This window comes from Phyllostomus discolor, chromosome X, assembly GCF_004126475.2.
Source record: "Phyllostomus discolor isolate MPI-MPIP mPhyDis1 chromosome X, mPhyDis1.pri.v3, whole genome shotgun sequence".
Classification (NCBI taxonomy): domain Eukaryota; kingdom Metazoa; phylum Chordata; class Mammalia; order Chiroptera; family Phyllostomidae; genus Phyllostomus; species Phyllostomus discolor.
This window is the reverse complement of record NC_050198.1, coordinates 19487969-19508839: the sequence shown is the minus strand read 5'-3', so window position 1 is coordinate 19508839 and position 20871 is coordinate 19487969. Positions and strand designations below refer to the sequence as shown.

Below are 20871 nucleotides of genomic sequence, written 5' to 3'. Positions count from 1 at the left end.
CCAGTGCCACAAAATACTGGCAGGTGTTCAGCATAAAAGGAATTCATACACACACATGCACACACGCTTGTTTGTATCAGTCAAATTAGCGGGATTTCTGGTTTAGCGTTTCCGTTATTGTTTAGGAATCTTACGTCTCTGATGTAAAAAACATACGTTGTAAATTTATAACGCGGGGATAAAATATTCACCGTTCCCAAAACATTCTAATCATGGGATCCTTTTTCTACCAAATCTCATAGAACACCATTGCAAAAAGGTAGCCTTGGAAACAATGTTAAAAGATCTCATCATGTGTTGTTCCACAAGCACATCCCTGTAGCTACACCTCAGTCATTTTCATTAAGAATGCGCTTTACGAAGTGTCCCAGGTTCGATTCCCAGCCAGGGTACATTCCTGGGTTGCAGGCCATAACCCCCAGCAACCGCACATTGATGTTTCTCTCTCTCTCCCTATTTATCTCCCTCCCTCCCTCTCTAAAAATAAATAAATAAAATATTTTTTTAAAAAAGAATGCTTTATGAGAAATAGGAAAGTTTGCTGTGAAGGTTCCAGCACAGTACATTTTGGGACAGTAAATGTAATGCAGGGCCCTCACCATGACAGTCGGTAGCTATCACACATACCCGTTTTGTTCCCTAATGGGTGACTCCTAACACGGTCTTTTTCCATCATATTCTAATTTCTGTTTGTAACTGAATGGCTTTCTGGGAATGACCACAATGATATGTTTTCAGTACTTAAATCAAAGGGAGAAAGGCTAAGTAGTTCACATTTCTCACCTGCCTCTCGCCCTATGTCTTAATCTCACCAACAGCAGAATTCCTCATTTTCATTTTCCAGACTAGACTGCTGAACTTTGGTCAGTTACACACCTTTGGGTCGAAAGCAATTTGTGCCTGTGTTTTTGGGGAAATAAAGTGCAGAAGTTCCTCAAAACTCAGACATTTTTAAAAAATTAAAGTAAAAATGTTCAATAGTACATATTCATGATAAAAGCTTTCAGCAGTACAGTGGGACATCCTCTGATAGCTGAGCTTCACACAGCAGCTTCTTGGATAAAATTCCAGAATATATAAATATATATTATACATATTTATATTTCCCCCTTCACAAATTAAATTGTTATACATACTGCTCTGAATTTTCTTTTTTCTTAGCACTTCATTTGGAGTGATGCAGACACTTAACTGCGAGAAAACAGAACAAGGCATATATGCTATAAAGCATTTTATTAATAAAGTCCCGGATTGTTAGTAAATATATAATTTACTATATATCAACTGTAGTTGAAAAATTAAAATAAGTTTAAAGACTATAAGAAAATATAATTGGATAAGTGCTTCAATGAAAGAATCAATGAGATCATAAGAAATAAGGACACAGTAAACAATGTGCTTCCTATTCAGCATCTCGCACTTCATCTTTTCCCTCCAATGGAGATCATCAATATTACGGCCTATACGAGTATTCGGTTTTGGGTGAGTACCTGATTGCAATACATTTCTCCTTGAGTTCGATAGAGGGCCTGTCAGGTTTCTCTCCAGACCTAAAATACATGATGCAATTCCATACATTGCAACGGCACTAATCCCAAAGAGTAGTTGGTGTGGGGCACTATCTAAAGGTGAACTCTTGCAGATTTTTTAATTTAAACATGTTCCCGCAACTACTCTCAGGTCTCAATTCTCATGACACCTCCAACGAATTTGATAAAATGCCTATTTCGGTCCTAGGCAAATACCAACATAACACGACGCCATTATTTTCTCAATCTGCAAAATAGTCTATATTTTGCTAGGAAATCACAAAATAACTAAGGTCAACTTCTCAACAAGAATTGTACCTGAGTCTGATCCATCTTATTAACCACGACCTTTATTTGTCTATTCTTTGGCTGCCTAATTCTATTCAACAAGAATTTATTCTTTTTGTAAACAACAGAAATGTTTTTCATTACACTTGAAATTCAATATTACATTAGTTTCAGGTATACAACAACATAGTAGTTGGACATTTATATAATTTATGAAGTCTAATACCCATGTGCCAGCACACATAATTATTCCAATAACATGGACTGTGTTCTCTGTGGCTTGCCTTTCATCCCCACCACTATTTTGTGATTATCAATTTGTACCTCTTAACTCCTTCACCTTTTCCACCCAGCCTCCCAAATCCAACCCATCTGACAAATAGTTTGACCTCCATGAGTTTGCTTTTGTTTTGTTTGTTCGTGAATCTTGCTTTTTAGATTCCACATATAGATGAAATCATAGGGTATTGGCCTTCCTCTGTTTCACGTAGCTCACTTAGCATAACATCCTCTAGGTGCATCCATTTTGTTCAAACGATGAGATTTCACTCTTTACTATGGCTGAGTAATATTCCACAGTGTGAATGTACCTCTTCTTTACAAAAGCCATCTCTTGGCTTTTGTAAATAATGTTGCAATAAACGTAGGAGTGCATAAGTCTTTGGTAATTAATGCCTTGGATTTCTTTGGGTAAATGCCCATAAATGGGATTGATGGGTCATATAGTAGTTCTATCTTTTAATTTTTTGAGGACCTCCATACTGTTCTCCATGGCAAGCACCCATGGAAATTTCACCAACAATGCATGAGGAGGGTTCCCTTCTATTGACACCCTTGCCAACACTTGGGGTTTGTAATTTTATTAATAGCCATTCAGACGTTTCAGTGTATTTTCCCATTACCTTTTATCCCCTTTTTACCCCCTCCCCCCTGCAATCACCACACTGTTCTCTGCATCCATGAGTCTTTCCCCTTTGTGCTCAATCCCTCCACTCCTAAGTACCTCCAAGAGCTGTCAGCCTGCTCTCTTATCTGCGAGTCTGGCGCTATTTTGCTTGTTAGTTCAGTGTATTCATTAGATTCCATATATGAGTGAAATCATATTTGTCTTTCTGGGACTGGCTTGTTTCACTTGGTATAATGTTCTCCAGGCCCCTTCATGCTGTCCCAAAGTGTAAAATTTTCTTCTTATTTGTGGCCAAGTAGTATTCCATTGTGTAAAGGTCCCATAGTAGTTCTATCCACTCATCTACTGATGGACACCTGGGCTGCTTCTCTAACCTGGCGACGGTAATGCTGCAATGAATATAGGGGTGCTTATGTTCATTCCAAGTGGTGTCTCTAGTTTCTTCATATATATTCCCAGAAGTGGGATGGTTGGGCCATAAAGCAGCTCCATGTTCCAGTTTTTGCGTTACCTCTGTACTGCTTTCCACAGTGGCTGCATCAGTATGCACTGTCAGCAACAGTGCCCTAGGGCTCACTTTTCTCCCCATCCTCGCCAGCACTTGTTTGTTGGCTTATTTATGATGGCCACCCTGATCATTGTGAGGTGATATTTCATTGCGGTTTTCATCTGCATTTCTCTGATGATTAGTGGCATTGAGCATCTTTCCATATGTCTATTGGCCATCGTATTTCTTCTTTGGAGACGTGTCTATTCAGGTCCTTTGCCCATTTTTTAAAAAACATAGAATCCTTTCTTCTGTTTCTGTGGTGTCACGTTACTCTTAAACTAACCTCACATTCTGGAAACAAATACCACCTGATCGTGGTGTGTGAACTTTTGAATGTATTGCTAAATTCTGTTTGCTAATATTTTTTCAGGAGTTTTGCATATACTTTCATCAGGGATATTGGACTGTAATTTTCTTTCTTGGGAGTGTCTATCTGGTTTGGAATCAGAGTAATGGTAGCCTCATAGATTGAGCTTGGGAGCCTTTCCTCCTATTCAATCTTGGGAATTGTACAAGAAGGATACATGTTAATGTTTGGAATAGTTGGTAAAATTCATTTGTGAAGCCATCTGGTCCAGGACTTTTGTCTGTGGGGAGTTTTTTAATAACTGACTTGATTTTGTTAGTATTTATTGCCCACTTTAGGTTTACTGTTTCTGCTTGATTCAGTCTTGAAAATTGTATATTTGTAGGAATTTATTTCTTCTAGGGTGTTCAATTTGTCAGCATATAAATTGTTCACAGTATTCTCTTCTATTCCTTTGCCTTGTGTGCTGTCAGGTGTCATTTGTCCGCTTTCATTTCTGATTTTATTTATTGGGATCCTCTCTTTTTTTCTTGATGAATCTGGTTAAAGGTCTGTCAAATTTGTGTCTCTACTCAAAGAACCAGCTCTTGATTTGATTGATCATTTCTATTGTAGTTTTAGACTCTATTTCATGTATTTTTGCTCTGATATTTGTTATTTCATTTCTTCTAGTCACTTTGAGCTTTGTTTCTCATTCTATTCTTATTTCGTTTAGGTGTGAATTTAGATTGCTTAAGGCTTGCCTTTCATCTTGAGGTAGGCCTGTGTTGCTATGTTTTCCCTCCCAGAACTGCTTTGCTTGTGTTCCATAGATTTGGGGTCATGGTGTTTTCATTATCATTTATCTCAAGGGGGCTTTTGGTTTCTTCCTTAATCTGTTCATTAAGCCCTTCATTGTTGTTTTTCTTTAAAGATTTTATTTATTCATTTTTTAGAGAGGGAAGGGAGGGAGAAAGAGAGAAGGAGAGAAACATCAATGTGCGGTTGCTGGGGGCTGTGGCCTGCAACCCAGGCACGTGTCCTGACTGGGAATCGAACCTGCAACACTTTGGTTGGCAGCCCACGCTCAATCAACTGAGCTACACCAGCCAGGATAGACCTGCATTGTTTACTAGCATGTTATTTAGCCTCCATGTGTTTGCGTAGTTTTTAGTTTTCTCCTTGTAATGGATTTCTAGTTTTATACTATTGTGATCAGAGAAGATAGGGTTTTGTTAGGGTTTTAATGTTCTTAAATTTATCGAGACTTGTTTTGTGTCTTAACATGTGTTCTACCCCGTAAAATGTTCCACGTACACTCAAAAAGAATGTATATTCCGCTGCTTTTGGGTGTGATGTCCTAATGATATCAGTGACGTCAATCTGCTCTAATGTACCCTTAAAGACAATTATTGGGCTGGCCAGAAAATTCGTTTAGTTTTTACGCATACAATGGCTCTAGTAGTGCTTAGTTATCTTGGAATTCATTTGAAACAATTTTGTTAGATTGTGTTGTGACAATTGTCATAACAGCATGCATTAAAAAGAAGCAAACCTGGTGAACTTTTGTGCAGCCATTTTACTACTGAAGGTGGAAGAAGCTATGCAACATTTTTGGCATATTATGGTTTATTATTTCAAGAAAGGTAAATTGCGACCGAAACGTGAAAAGAACATCTTTGCAGTGTATGGACAAGGTGCTGTGACTGATCAAATGTGTCAAAAGTGGTTTGTGACATTTCTTGGTACTATTGGTATCTTGGCCAAATAATTCTTTCCTACAGGGCTGTCTTATGCATTGGAAGATGTTTGGCAGGACCCCTGGCCTCTAGTCACTGGAAGCTAGTAGCAGCATCTAACCAACATACTTAAAATATCCAAATCAAGAAAGTTATAGTGAAAATGAAAAATGTGTCTTTTATTTTATGGGAAAAACTCAATGGATTTTCCAGCCAACCCAGTATCTCCTTGTTGATTAGTTATCCAAATGATCTTTTCCTTTTCCCTGATGTCAACAAGGTGTTGACATCCCCTCCTATTACTATACTACTTTTGATGTCCACTTTTATGTCCGTCAATGTTTTTGTTATATATCTAGATGCTTCTACACTGGGTGCATAAATGCCTACAAGGGTTATATCCTGTTGTGGGATGGATCCCTTTATCTTATGTGATATCTTTTGGTACCTTTTAGTGTAGCCTTTGTTTTAAAGTCTATCTTGTATGACATAAGCTCAGCTAGTGCAGTTTTTGTTTTTCCTGTTCATTTCCATGAAATGCCTTTTTGTATGCCTTTACTTTCCCTCTGTGTGTATTTTGATATAAAGTGGGGTTCTTGTAGGTAGCATATATATAACTCTTGTGTTTTTATCCATTCAGCCACCTTATGTGTTTTGATTGGAGCATTAAACCATTTGCATTTAAAGTAGTTATTGGTAGGAATGTAGTCCCTGCCATTTTACTATTCATATTTTTTATTTTTTCTTCTATTTGAAGTAGTCCCTTCAACATTTTTTGTAGTACTGGTTGGTGGCTATTAACTTCTTCAGCTTTTTCTTGTCTAGGAAGCTCTTTAACTCTTCTTTGATCTAAATGATAGCCTTGCCAGGTAGAGTAATCCCGGTTGTAAGTTCTCCCTTTTCATCATTTTGAAAATTTTGTGCCCATCCCTTCTGGCCTGCAACGTTTCTGTTGAGAAAACAGCTGATAGTCTATGGGAGGCCCCTTGAGGGTAACTAACTGCTTTTCCCTTGTTGCTTCTAAGCATGTGTCTTTGTCTTTAACATTTGGGATTTTAATAAGGCTGTGTCTTTGTGTCACCCTCCTCAGGCTCATTTGGCTGGGGCTCTTTGCATTGCCTGGACTTACATGTCTATTTGTTTCACCAGGTTATGGGAGCTTTCTCTCACTATTCCTCAAACAGGTTTTCAAGTACCTTGCTGTCTCTCTTCTCCTTCGGGTACTATTGTGAAGTGAATGTTGTCACCCTTGATGTTTTGCCACAGGTCCCTTAACCTATCCTCATTTAATTTTTTTTCTTGTTGCTATTGTGATCGGATGTTTTGTAATTGTGTGTCTTCCAAATTGCTGATTCGATTCTCGGCTTCATCTAAACTTGTGTTGATTCTATCTGAAGCACTGTTCCTTTCAGTCATTTCTGACTGGTTATTTTTCATGGTTTCTATCTCTGTCATTTCTCACTGAGTTCATCTGTTCTTCCCCTGAATTCATTGAGCAGCTTCATATGCAGTGTTTTGAGCTCTGTATCTGTAGATGGCTTGCCCCGATTTTGATTAGTTCTCTTTCCGGAGTTGTGTTTCATCCCTTTATTTGCTTCTTCTCCGTCTCCTCATTGTGGCCGCCTGCCTGTGTTTTTTCTCTGTAGGCAGATCTCCTATAGTTCCCCATCTTGGGAGGGTAGCATTATGTGGTAGGTTTCCTGTGCAGCCCAATGGCACATTGTCCCTGGTCACCTGAGCTGGGCTCCCCAGGCATGTCACCTGTGTGGCTTTCCTGTGCCTTCCTATTGTAGCTGAGCCTTGATTGCTGTTGGCACATCAGTGGACAGGACTGACCCTCAGGCTGCCTGGCTGTGGAGACTGGCCCTGAGTACAGGTGATGTGCTATTGTGTGGGGGTGGACTACACAGAACAGGATAGGTTTGAGTGGTGCCTGCCAATCCCACCCTTTGGTGTGTTGTTGGAGAAGCTCTGGATGGTGCTCTGCTGTGGTTGAAACAGGGCACAGGCAGTGCTGGTTCTGGGGCCTCTTGGGAGGGTCTCTGGTGCAGGCTCAGTTCAGCAGCTGTTCCTAGCCAGGGGCGGCTGGGAGGAGATACAAAGTGATCTGCATGAGGAGCTGCCCGAGTTTGACCTGGAGGCTCCTGTGACTGGCAGGGCTTTGAAGCAATGCTGGCTTTCCCTAGTGCCAGGCTTGGGGCCATTTCCAAGCTACAGGACACACCGAACACACATTTATTCTTAGGAAGTGAGTTTGTGCTGGGGAATCAAAGTTAAAAACTACATGGACTTGGTCTAGTTGAAACAAATATATTAGCATTTTGCCAATTTCCTAAAAGTAAAATGCTGAACCAATAGGAGATGATTTTACTAACCAGTGAAACCTAGCATATAGATAGGCAGTGTTTTCCTTTATTACTGTCCACTTTAGAAACAGGTATGCTACACAGTCTCTCAACAAACTCTCACAAGTGGAAATGCAGACTGTTTTAATAAGGTGTGTGGGAGAATGTAGGCCAGCTATTCTTTCGCTCAGAATAGTGGCCCCTAAACTAATCTGAAGCATCGTGATACTGACAATCATCTGAACACTTATGCTGTCAAAATCGTGTATTAAAGGACTTCCTCTTGCAGATAGTGAAAGTCCTCACCTGAGGGGAAGAAAGAATTTGAAGAAGAGCAACAATACAACATAATTATCAAATTAAATTTTCACAAAGAAGATTACTCATTTGTTTACATAGTGTATGCTCTACTTGCATGAAAAAGAGGAAGCCCTTGAAGGTATGTTTCACTAGTATGAATCACACAGGAGTCTTCTAAGGGACTAGATTGAAAACATGTTTTCAGAACTACAAGTGTTATTTACACTGTGATTCCAATCTGTAAGAAATCTATACATCGAGGTCATCTAAAAAAAAAAAAAAAAAACTAGGGCAGCCCCAAAGGCACTTCTCTATTTAAGAAAGAAATATATGTACTTATTGAAAGCTTTTATAGCATCACTTCCTGCATCCAGTAATAAAAATAGCTTATAATTATTGAGAGCTCACTCTGTATTAGACATCAGATTAAGGCATTTACATGCATTATTTCATATCCTCCTCACAATAACACCAAAGGCAGTATTATTGTTACTACCATTTCACAGATGATCACAGCGAATTTAGAGATTCATCAATTCCCTAATGTCCCACAGCTTAATAAATGGCTGCACTTAAATTTAAACACATGCAGTGTAACTTAAGGGCCTGAGAACTTAACTATGAGTCTATATGGTATTGAATACATGAGAAGTTTACAAGCCCAGTGAGTTATAATGTGGCAAAGTCTGCTGCAGGATGTTAGTAGGGAAGAGATCCTAAAAGCCTGGTGTAACGGGAATGTCAGTCCAGTGGCACACATCCATAACAGGTTCAATCACTTAAGGAACAATAGTATAAACTGACATAGCCTGTGCTCTGAAACGTCCAAGAGATTTCTGGAGTTATTGTAAGAAGGGCAGTAAATTTGAGCATAGAGCCTTCTGCTCTGTATTAATGTAATGCACAGATTCAGACAAGTGAATCCTGGCATTGATAGGGCCGCAGACAGCTGCATGAATCTTTAGAAGACATTTATTGGACATATGCAATAGTAAGAGGAAGGTGAAAGGGCAGTAGGAAGGGATTATTTTCAATGTCCTATCCAGTGACCATACTTATCAATTAATATAATGCTTAGTAACAAACTGAAACTATATGAATTAGCGTTGATTTTCTAATCCAACATTCTCTGACGAGTAACAAAAGATGATTAACATTTTACTACCAATCTAAACGTCATATTTTGAAGAAAAGCATTTCAATCCATTCACTTCTATATTGGCCCACAGAAAGGAATGAAAAATGAACGACCATTTTGTTTTATTGCCCCAAAGTTTCCTTTTCTTGTTTTAAAAATCACAGACAAGTAGAAATGGCAGGATGCAAGTATCACTGTTGGTCAAGTAAGTAGGATAGAATAGAAGTGAAGTATTTTCTCCTAGGGTGTACCTAAGTCTTCTGTTTCCTGACAGAGGAACCTGAAGTCTGAGCTTATCTAAGAGGACAGAGACTGGCAAACCAGGTGAAAGGGGTGAAGGCCTCTAGGGGGTCAGTGATGACGTCACCCACACTCCACATTGGGGTGCAGACAGGACAGAAGGAAAAGTGTCTCCAGGACTGCGCTGAAAGGTAAAGACGGGAGAGAATAAAGCGAATGAAGAACAAATTCCAAGAGTGAAACGTGGAGAGGTGCCTGAGTCACCGAGGCGCTGGAGGCCCTGCTCTGCCGCCAGCGAAAGATGAAACTGATCATGAATGGGGGACAAAGGGGAGATCACTGGAGGAACAAGGTCTAGGAAGTCAGCGGGGCTTTCGGAACTGTCCTCATGTCCCTCAGAAGTCACTCAAACAAAGCTTTGTGATATTAAATGTAACCCGTGATACCACGATTGTTTCATATCTCCAATGAAACAATCACATCAGGGCAATTTTCAAATAAGGTGCTCAGGTAAAACATGCATGAGATTAACTTAAAACAGTTGCACTTATATTCCTGAGGAACATTTTAAAATGTCATATCTGCCACATGCCTATACGTGACAGGCCCTGTGAGCCACGCTGGCATGGAACTTGGAAAGTGTCGATGCCATTGGCCCCATTGGGCCCCCCTGAAGCACCTCCACCAACGAGGCCCTGCCCTGAGCCCCACCCACAAGCCCAGGTACCAGATTGTGCCTCCCCGCCCCTTCAACATTTTTAAGTGCCTTAGTTCTTCCGGTCCCACTCCCAGCCAACTGCAGTGCCTGAGGCCTGACACTTGAGAACCCCCGCGTTGGCGCCACTGCAGGACACTCCCAGTTCCGGGAGTCTCCAAGGTCCCAGCCTCAGCGCACCCGGAAGCATCAGCTACCGCACCGCCGGAGTCTCGCTGCCCTGTGCCTGCACCTCAAGACCTGGAGATGCTGTCCCGGCCCTCGTTTGTGCCTCAGAACTACCACCCTGAGTGTGAGGCCGCCGTCAACAACCACATCATCGTGCACTTCCACGCCTCCTACGTGTACTCGTCCATGGCCTTCTACTTCGAACGTGAAGACGGGGCCCTGAAGCACTTCAGCCAGTTCTTCCTGCGGCGGTCAGATAAGGAGAAGGAGCACGCAGTGAGGCTGATGAGGCTGCAGAACCAGCGCGGGGGCCAAATCTTCCTGCAGCACAACAGCAGTCCTCCCTCGGATGAATGGGACAGTGGCCTCAGTGCCGTGGAGTGTGCCTTGCACCTGGCGAAGAAAGTGAACCACAGCCTGCTGAGTCTGCACCAGCTGGCCACCGAGAAGGAGGACGGCCACCTGTGCAATTTCCTGGAGAGGCACTACCTGCCCCAACAGGTGATGTTCATCGAAGAGTTGGGGGACCACGTCGCCAACCTGCGCAAGATGGGAGCTCCGGAATCCAGCCTGGCAGAGGACCTCTTTGAGAAGCTCACCCTGGGCGACAGCGAGAAGAACTGAGCCTGGACTGCCTTCCCCATAGCCATGGGGTGACTTCCCCTGGTCACTGCTGAGCAAGCCTATTGCCGTATTGCCCTTGAAAACCTTCACTTAAGTTTTTTATGTTCCTGTTTTACCATTCCTTCCAATAAAGTTATTGGTTCCTAAATAAAGGTGTTTCATTGATTCCTGTGTGTGAACCCCAAACCTTCTAGGTAATAAGACAGGTATGTAGGAGTGTCTCTTTCCAAACACACCCCATCACTGGTAGATCAGGATTACTGTGGATGGGAGGGCATATGCCCTGGGACCATGGATACAGGGTGCCAAACTTCTTTGGGAACCTGGATAGAGGGAACAGGTGTTCTGAGGGATGGAGGATGAAGGGAGAGGTTATCCCTGGGAGGATGGATGGAGAGAGGATTTATTCCCAGGAACCTGGGAGGAGGGAGTGGGTACTCACTGATCCCTAGAGGAGGATGGGGCTATTCTGTGGGACACTATATAGAGAGAGGGGTTATCCTGGGACCCTGGATTGTAAGAGAGAGTATTTTCTGGGACCTGAATGGAGGGAGCTGTTTTGTGGGCCCTGGAGGGAGGGAAGGGCTATTCCTGGGACCAGAGATGGAGGGAGGGTCCTTCCATGGGACCCAGTCTTGTGAGTGGAGTATTCCCTGGACCCTGGATCGGGGGAGATTGTATTTTCTTGGCCCTAGATTGAGGGAGGAGGTATGCCCTGGGCCTTGGATGGAGGGAAGAGTTATCCTGGGATCATGGATGGAGTGAGGTGGTATCCTTGATCCCTGCAGGAGGTTGGGACTATTCTGTGGGACACTGGATGAAGGAGGGGTATCCCGTGGTTCTCAGGGTGGAGTGAGGGAATATTACCTGGACCCTGGGTGCCGGGAGGTCATATTTCCTAGACCATGAATGCAAGGACAATGTATAATCTGGACCATGGATGCAGGGGGCATACCTTAGGAACCAGGATGGAGAGAGGGGCTGTACCCTGGATCTTAATGGATGAGAGCGATAAACATTGGGTGAGGGTGTGACATTCTGTGGGATCCTGGATGGAGGGAGGAGGTATTCGCTGATCCCTGGAGGAGGGTGGGGTGTTCTGAGGAATAATGGCTGGAGCCAGGGGGTATCCTGGGACCCCCGATGGAGGGTGAGAGTATTCCCTGGGCCCTGAATGGAGGATGGATGTATTTTGTGGACCCTGGGTGGAGGGAAGGGCCATTACCTGGACCCTGGATATAGGGAGGGGGTTGCCTGGGATACTGGATGGAGGGAGAAGGTATTCCCTGTACACTGGGCAGAGGGAGGTGGGATTCCCTGGACCCTGGATGGAGCAAGAAGTTATTTTTTGGGTGCTGGATTGAGGCAGGAGGTATTCCCTGGGCCCTGGATGGAGACAGAGGGTATTTCATGGGCTTAAAATGGAGGGGAGAGGTATTCCCTGGACCTTGAATGGAGGAGGAGTATTCTGTGGGACCCAGTGTTGTGGGTGGAGTATTCTCTGGACCCTGAATGGAGGGAGGTTGTATCTTCTTGTCCCTAGATTGAGGAGGAGGTATTCCCTGGGCGCTGGATGGAGGGAGTGGTATTTCTTGAAACTTAGAGCAGGGCGGGAGTATTCTTTTGACCCTGGATTCAAGGAGCTTTCATTTCCTGGCCCCTGCATGAATGGAAGGGTAATTCCCTGCACACTGCAATGAGGGTGGGGTTATAGGCTCTAGGAGAGAGCCTAGGGAAAATAGCAGGTGGGAGAGGGCTTTCCCTGGAACCTGGATGGAGGAAGGGCGTAGACCTTGACCCTATAGAAGGGTGACGCCATTTTGTGGGACTCTGGATGGAGGGAGCGCATACTATATGGAACCTGGATGGAGGGAGGTTGTATTTCCAGGGTCCTAAATGCACAGAGGAGTTATTCACAGTCTCTGGATGGAGGGCAGAGGTAATCTCTGGACTACACATGGAAGGCAGGTGTATGTACTGGTCCTGAAAGGAGGGAGTATGTATTCCCTGGCCACAGAATGGACACAGCATGATGCCCTGGACTCTGGATGAAGTGAAAGAGCTTTCCATGGGACCCTGGAAAATGTAGACTTTTTCTTCTTCTTAGGAACTATGTGGCATATGGCAGGGGGCAGTCAGGTGGATGGTCTGATGCCCTGGTGAAAATACATGCATGTCCATGCTCAAAATACAAAGCCTGGCATTAAGGTTATTGCTGTGCTTGCCACTGGAGAAAAAACAGAGAGAGTGAGATTGGGCAAGAATTAGAGGTTTCTTATATTTTACTTTAATGTTTGTAATTCACCAGAGTATGCAAATGTTAATGTTTCTTAACAAAACCTATGCAGCAAGATGAAGACCCCAGAAGCAATCTTGATGGAGTCCTGATGGAGACTCCAGCCTGCGGGGTCCTGTGCTGTGGCTGTGAGGAACACATTCACTGGGACTACGGAAGTCCTGTGGGGAAAAAGGGACAGCGTGGCAGCTCTCTGAGTGATAGAGAATACCCGACCCCTGCCTGGAGAGGCTTTTCTTGGTTTTCAGGGCATATGACATCCAGGATGGTCCTCATTTACTAGGTACAGGTTCTAAGTAGGTGACTGCCTTTTACAGATAACAAAGGAAAGAATGTTGCTAACTACTTCAAAGAGAAGGATGTGGCAGACCAAGGGGAAAAGTGGTTGAACTGGCTATACTCCACACTTGGGAGGTTTAGAATAGCCTTTAGTAAATTACTTTAAAGGTATGCAGTAAACATTTGCTGCCTCAATCCAGGCTGAGGCAGTTTTAGCAAAAGAAGACTCATAGCAGACTAGGTACAATGCAGGCCTGATTCCCCATGGGAGAACCTATCCGTGGGCCTGGGTCTTGTGTGTGGACTCGCTCCCCACTGGATTTTCTCAGTCAGGGGCTGGGCTACATTCCCCACGCCACACAGATCTGTTCCCTGTAGAGGACCAGTTCCACAAGCTCTCACTGAGCAACTGCACTGATAGCTGAGCCTGAGGCTGGCTTTCCCAGAGACATGGGAGTGTCTTCCCAAGGTCCCCATGCTGGTCATGCCTTGGACCCTTACAAAACTTCCAAATACAGTTTTTTGCTTCAGTTGTCCTCTTTCTTTCACTAGGTCAACATGATACCCCAAACATGAAATTATATCCATAGGATGGAGAAATATAAGATCAAGGCTGAAAGTCAAATTCCTGGTATTGAATATGAAGTAGCACAGAGTCCCCTGCACGTTATCAGTGACTCAGTGCTTTCAAGAATGTAGAGGGAGGGGGAGAGCTGAAGCTGGGAGGCCAGGTAAGAGATCTTGTAGCTGATCCAGGTGAAAGGCACTGGGGGTTGAACTCTGGTGGTGACTGAGAAAATGAAGAGAGGTGGGCAAATTCCACAGGGACTGGATGAGCTGATAAGTTCAGCTTATGGGCCACAGGTGAAGAGTGGGACACCAGGAAAATAATCTAGGTTCTGGTGATTAGAATTGAATACCTGGGTAGTACTGTTTATTAATTTGAGGACTTTTGTCCAGGGGTGGGACTGCCATATTATGTAAAATTTGAGATGCCCATTGGTTGTCCACGTGGAACCATCTTGTAGATAACTGTGAGGCCGTTATAGACCTAGTGCTCCAGGTTTGTATGGGGGGCTGGGTGTGTAGGCACGCTTGGCCTAGCAAGTATCAAAACTTCATACACACAGCAACAAAACATGTGTTCAGTGTAAATTATATTGTTTACCCACTCTAGGCACAATGACGTGCTTATCCATTAGGAAAATTGAGAACACTTCACTGATCAAAGTTCCCAGACTCCATACCCAAGGCAGAACTTTCTTGGAGGCCTTGCTAAAGACAGTGGTGCCAGTCCTGCCATGCTGACTCATTCATGCACAGTTGGTGTTACTTACCCACAGTGGGCACTGATCACCCACCCACTAGTACGATGAGACAGATACAATAATATCTATCTTTCAGGTGTGTAAGTGGCAAGAGAAACTATTACCAACAAGTGTATGCCACCAAATTAGACAACCTGAATAAAATGAATAAATTCTGAGAAACATACAGTCTCCTGAAGCTGAATTGAGAAACAACTGGAGATCTGAACAAATGGTTTACAACTAAGGAAACCAAAGCAGTCATTAAAGAAAAAAAAAAAACAAACAGAAACTAAAAACCTCCCAAAGAACAAAAGCCCTGGAGTAGATGACTTGACAGGTAAATTTTAGGAAACTGTGGCATCTGACACCTTTAATCTCCCCAAAGTACACTCCTAACACAGTCAATGAGCTTAACACAATGCTCACATGCAGAAAAGGGACACAATAGGACACATGTATTAGAAGAAAAAAGTACTAGTCTCCCAATGTCAGAAACATCATATTTATTTTTGCCAAAAGGAGTGTCCCTGTCCTACCTATAAGCCATGCCATGCATGCTCAAAGGAACACCCCCTGAGTAACTCAGCACACTCCAGGCTTCCATTGCAGCAGGCGCCCTGTAGGGAAATGCACATCACAACTCCAGATCGGATCCATGCTCACTACCTCAGCGGATCAAATATGTCCTTTATTCCTAACTGTACAGGAACACAGGTTTGCCAGATGCATGACGAAGATAAAAGAAAAAAAGACAAGGAATGCACAGAACTATTTCCGGGCAGGGGGAACCCACATATTATACATGAAACACAAGAGAATTTTACGAAAAATTCAAATTCATATCTCAGAACTTTAAGGGAAGAAAATGGATCTATACAATAAAAATTTCTCCAATAGAAGGAATTAGAGGACAAAATCCTTGTAAAATAGACACATTATTGCAAAATTGAAAACAGTAAATGCTAAGAGGTCAGAACAGATTCTCCCCGCCTCACCCAGGCAGTGATGGAAGCAGGAAGTGGCCTCTGGTGCACTGCCCACTTTGTCAACCCCTCCCACTGCACCCCGCTTTGCCACTCCCCTTCCCAGGGATCCTCTTTGCGCCTCCTCCAAAACACTCGCGAGAATTCATCACCTTTTCAGTTTTCAGGTCCCACCTTTCCTTTTCCGGTTCCATCTCAGAGCCAACCACCAGTCGCCTGCTGCAGACCGCTGGAGCACCACCCATCTGCGGTGTTGCTGACTCACCCAGGGCGCACCCAGGTCTCCAGCAATTCCAGCTCCGGCTTCAGCCACTTCTTCTTTGCTTTGGTGCCCCCACCTCGCACCTGTGCTACCAGACATGGCGAATGCTTTTGCACCCTGGCACCTGGGTCAGAACTGCAATTCCGAGTGTGAGGCCGCCATCAACAACCAGATCGCCTTGGAGCTGCACGCCTCCTACATGTACCTGTCCATGGCCTCCTACTTCAACCACGGAGACGTGGCCTTGAAGCACTTCAGCCTGCTCTTCCTTCAGCAGTCGAACAAGGAGAGGGAGCACGCGGAGTATCTGTTGGGGATGCAGAACCGGAGTGCCAGCGACCCCCTCCTGTGGAACATGCCCAAGCCTGAGGAAGAGAACTGGGAGAATGGCCTGAGGGTCCTGGAGTGCGCCTTGCAGCTGGCGAAGAAAGTGCACCAGAGCCTGCTGAGTCTGCACCAGATGTCCAAAGAGAAGCATGGCCGCGTCTGCAACTTCCTGGAGCGTGACTACCTCCATGAGCAAGTGGTGTTCATCCAAGAGTTGGGGGACCACGTCACCAACCTGCGCAAGCTGTGGGCCCCGGAAGAGAGCCTGGCAGAGTACCTCTTCAACAAGCTCACACTGGGCGACAGCAAGAACTGAGCCGTGACTGCCTTCCCTATAGCCGCGGGGTGACCTGCCCTGGTCACCATGCTGAGCATGCCTGTAGCATACTGCCCTACGAAATGTTCAGTTAAGTTTTTATGTTCGAGTGCTTTCGTTACTTCCTAAAGTTATTGGTTGCTAAATAATTAAAGGTGTTTCCTTGGTTTGTGTATGCAAAACCGTCCCCTTTTTCATTTTAAAATAAGTGTGCAGGAGTCTCGTCACTCACCCATGTCCCATTGTGTGCAGAATGGGATCTCCATGGATGGAGGGAGGGATCTCCATGGATCCTGGATAGAGGGTGGGGTATTCCCTGGGCCCTGAATGAAGGGTGGACTATTTCTTGGGACCCTGAGTGGAGCGACTGTGTATTCCTTACTCCCCTGGATGGAGGAAGGAGGTAATTCCTGGACTCTGGATGGAGGAAGGAGGCATACCCTGGGGCTCTGGACAGAGGTTAGACATTTCTGTGGGATCCTGAATGAAGGGAGGAGGTATACCCTGCACAGTTTAAGGAGTTAGGGTGTATGACCTGGACCCTGGCAGGGGGTATCATTGCCACCCTGAATGGAGGGAAGAGGTATTCTCAAGATCCTGGATGGAGGGAGTGGGCACACCTTGGGACCATGCAGGGAGGGGGTTTTCTGTGTGACCCTAGGTTAAGGGTATCGCACTCATTTTCACAGGGGGCCACATCAGCTTCAAGTTTGCCTTCAGAGGGCTGCAGGTAATTTTAAGACTACATAAATATAACTACTCCTTAATCTTTAAGGCAGGGCTCACTGCTTGCAGAGGGTAGATATAAGGTGCCAGGCTGGATAAAAACAAGGTGCAGGGTCGGATTCAGCGCAGGGGCCTTGTGTTTACCACCTGTGTCCTAGATGCTGCGAGGACTTATTCCTTGGTCCCTGGATAGAGGAAAGTGATATTCCCTGGGACTCTGGATGGAGGGAGGAGTTATTCTCTGGATGCTGGATGGAGAGAGGCTGTATTCCCTGGGCTAAAATGGAGGGAGGAGAATTCTGTGGGACCCGGTATTGTGGGTGAAGTATTCCTTGGACCCTGGATGGAGGCAGGTGTATTCCTTGACCAAAATGTAGGGAAGAAGTATTCCCTTGGCCCTGTATGGAGAGAGAGGGTATTCCAAGGCCTTGAATGGAGGGGAGAAGTATTTCCTGGGCCTTAAATGGAGGCAGGAGTATTCCCTTGAGGAAAATGTAGGGAAGAAGTATTCCCTGCACCCTGGGTGAAGGGGGGTATGTCCCTGGATGCTGTATGGAGTGAGGTGGTATTCCCTCAATCTTGCAGGAGGATGGGGCTGTTTGGTCAGACACTGAATGAGGTAGAGGCATTTGACAGTCTCTTCCCTCAACTGGGCTGCCTTTGGCCTCACCAACTCCACCAATTACTCCATAAGTTGTTTGAATCACATACTTAAAAGAATGCTAGGTTTTGTCTTTGCACTAAGTCCCTCTTGTTGTTGTTGTTGTTGGTAAACACCTGCATATACATAGGGGCCTGCATGCATACATACACACACACAATATAAATTCGCATCACTGCCAGTGGTTTGGAAGAAATCAGCACTTTTCTGGCTGGACAAACTCAAGGGATAACATTACTGAAGGAGAATCAAGTCATGCAGCTGACAGTACTCGGCAGATCAATGAGCCTTTCCTCTTGAGTGTTTGTCAGGTAAGAAACCAGAACTTGAGAACTCCATCCACAGAAGCAGAAGCAAAATGTTTATATTCTACCTAAAGCATATGTCCCAACCCATTGATTTACATTAAAATAAATTAAGTATAAAATCATTTTGGCAGACAGCTACCAAATAATCGGATATTTCCTAGGAATTTGAAATTGCCTAAATATGTTTAACTGACCTTAAATAGTGAGGGTGTTTTGTTTCTTTCTTTGCTTGTTTTTGGGAAACTGGCAAAACCCTGAAGGAAATAAATCTAAAGGACATTGTTTATTTTTCAAGTATGGGCAAAAACTGAAGAGTGAAAAGCTCAAAAGGAAGGTAATTCTGTGAATAGCACACAGAAAACACTATGCAAAATCTACCTTTGTAAGTGCTGTTTTTTACTGAGTTTTATCATTGGCTAGTTGAGGTTATTATATTTTTATGAATGAGAAAATCACCATATAAACATTTGAGAGTATGAAAGCAAAGTTAAAAAAATAATGGGAGAGAAAATTGTTCATGTCCAATCGTGAACAAAAACGACTACATGTAAGTGTTATTGTATTAGCACTCGAGGTCAATATGACTATGAGGTATAGAAAATTTTATAAGGATTATACTTTTTGCTTAACTTGGTTGGAAATATTTACACTTGATTTTAGTGAAACAAATTGTCTACAGCTTCAACCAAGACATTCCAAATCTGTAGGCTAATTTACATAATTGCAGCAAATATATTTTCTCCAAACATAATTGTTATGAAGGAGAATGTATGAACACTTCTGTAGCACCACCTGCATTTGTGACAACAGAAGGAAAGATTTTAAATAAAGTATTATTGAATACATGTGAATAGTTCAAAGTAAATATGTCACAGCACATTCTTATTATCAACTCATCCGGAACTCATTTTATATTACATATATATATAGTAAGTGAACAAAGGGACTGAAACAGTCTCGGTCACATGAGATAAAAGTCACTGCCAGTTGCACTCATTCAGCACAAAGTAGGACTTGCATTAGGTGACAAATAGGTACTGATTAGATATATGGTATGTTTGTGTCATTCCACTCAGTGTTACTTATCTGCATTTGCTCTTGTGTTTACATCTAAATGAAATACAATAGTGTGGTGATGGCCAGAGGGAAGGGGGTGTGGGCTAGGTGGAGGTTGGCCAAGGGGAAGAAGAGGAAAATCTGTAATAATTTCAACAGTAAAAATAAAGTTTAAAGAAGGAAAACAAAGAAAAAATATTGGAAGCATTTTCAGGATTCTCTTCATCTCTTTATAGCTCATCATGGCACACAGTGTGCCCAATTGCACGTGTTTGAATCACGCTGAGTGTGATTCCTGCTGACTGGTCTGTCCAAGCGTAAAAAAGACAGTTGTCCCATGTCCACGCATGTAGTCCCATTGGCTGATTTCATCGGATTCAAATACTATAATTTCCTTTTAAAGTAATGACAGGGAAATGAAAAATATTTGAATAGGAGGAAACTTCAGCACCCTCAGTTATTCAAATTAGTGAGACCTTCAATGGTACTTCATGAAACCAGAATAATTACTTCAGAGTAAGGTATCACTTTCCTTTTCACAAATCAATAAAAAAGGACAGGCAGTATTTAAATAATGCCTTCTACTACCTGAAAGAATATTTACTTCATGAATCACCCAGAGAACTAAAGTGTGCCAACTGTTCCAGAAAGAAGAGTGGTCCAGACCTGAGATGGCCCACACATATCAGGGAATGAAGGCATGGCACTCGAGAGAGAACTTGCATCCCAGCATACAGAGAAGAGACAGCAAGTGTATTCTCAGTCAGAAGTGATTATGTTTAAGACAAAAAGCATAATCTGAAGTTTCACTGAATCTTCTTAATTTCAATGTTGTAGTTTTATTTGCATATCTTTATAAATTGTTAGCTGTGCAGCCAGAAAAGCATACCTTTAAGCATAGAGATTTTTTATACCTAGTTTCATATTTGTGCATATTAAAGGAAAATTATAAGAATAATTTGTCACCATTGGGTGTCTTTGATTTTTTTCCTTCTAAAGGAAACCCAGTTTAAACACATTCAACACCCACTCCCACTCATAGTTTTAATTTGGGGAAATAATGAGACATGATGAGAAATAATAAAATAAAGCTTTTAACGAGGACTTCAACATTTTAACTAGTGTTTCGGAGCCCCCACTATGTGAAATTTAGTATCACAGCAGTTAAACAGTCTTTGCCCTGAAGGAGCTCATGGTGCAGACAAATTTTCCAAACTACCCAGAGAGGAATCCGGATCACAGTGTCACTGGCTGCTAATTACAAGAAGTGTGCTTGCTGGAGCATGTTACTGGCTCTCAAATTCACAGCTTCTTTATCTGTAAAATATGGCTGGTTAAGGTGAAAAGTTAACAAGAGAGTATCTGTAACAGTGAGGTAATAGAGTGTCAACAGCCCAGAGACAGATGATATTAAGGATGGATAAGATAATACTGATTTTGGATTGCTCTCACTTTTCATTGCTGCTTTATTAAATGAGTTTCATACATATGCAAACACACACAGAGTAAGTCACCAAC

The 20871-nt window shown here is 43.3% G+C and overlaps 2 protein-coding genes across 2 annotated transcripts; both read left to right on the top strand.

Annotated features, from left to right (window-relative positions):
* Positions 1-10283: 10283 nt before the first annotated feature.
* On the top strand, positions 10284-10858 carry LOC114505243 (ferritin heavy chain-like). The gene has a single exon (XM_036016517.1). The coding sequence runs from the start codon at positions 10284-10286 to the stop codon at positions 10827-10829; it is 546 nt and encodes a 181-aa protein (XP_035872410.1). The 3' UTR covers positions 10830-10858.
* Positions 10859-16056: 5198 nt separating this feature from the next.
* LOC114505639 (ferritin heavy chain-like) lies at positions 16057-16620 on the top strand. The gene has a single exon (XM_036016872.1). It carries the CDS (start codon positions 16057-16059, stop codon positions 16600-16602), a length of 546 nt encoding a protein of 181 aa, XP_035872765.1. The 3' UTR covers positions 16603-16620.
* Positions 16621-20871: the final 4251 nt, after the last annotated feature.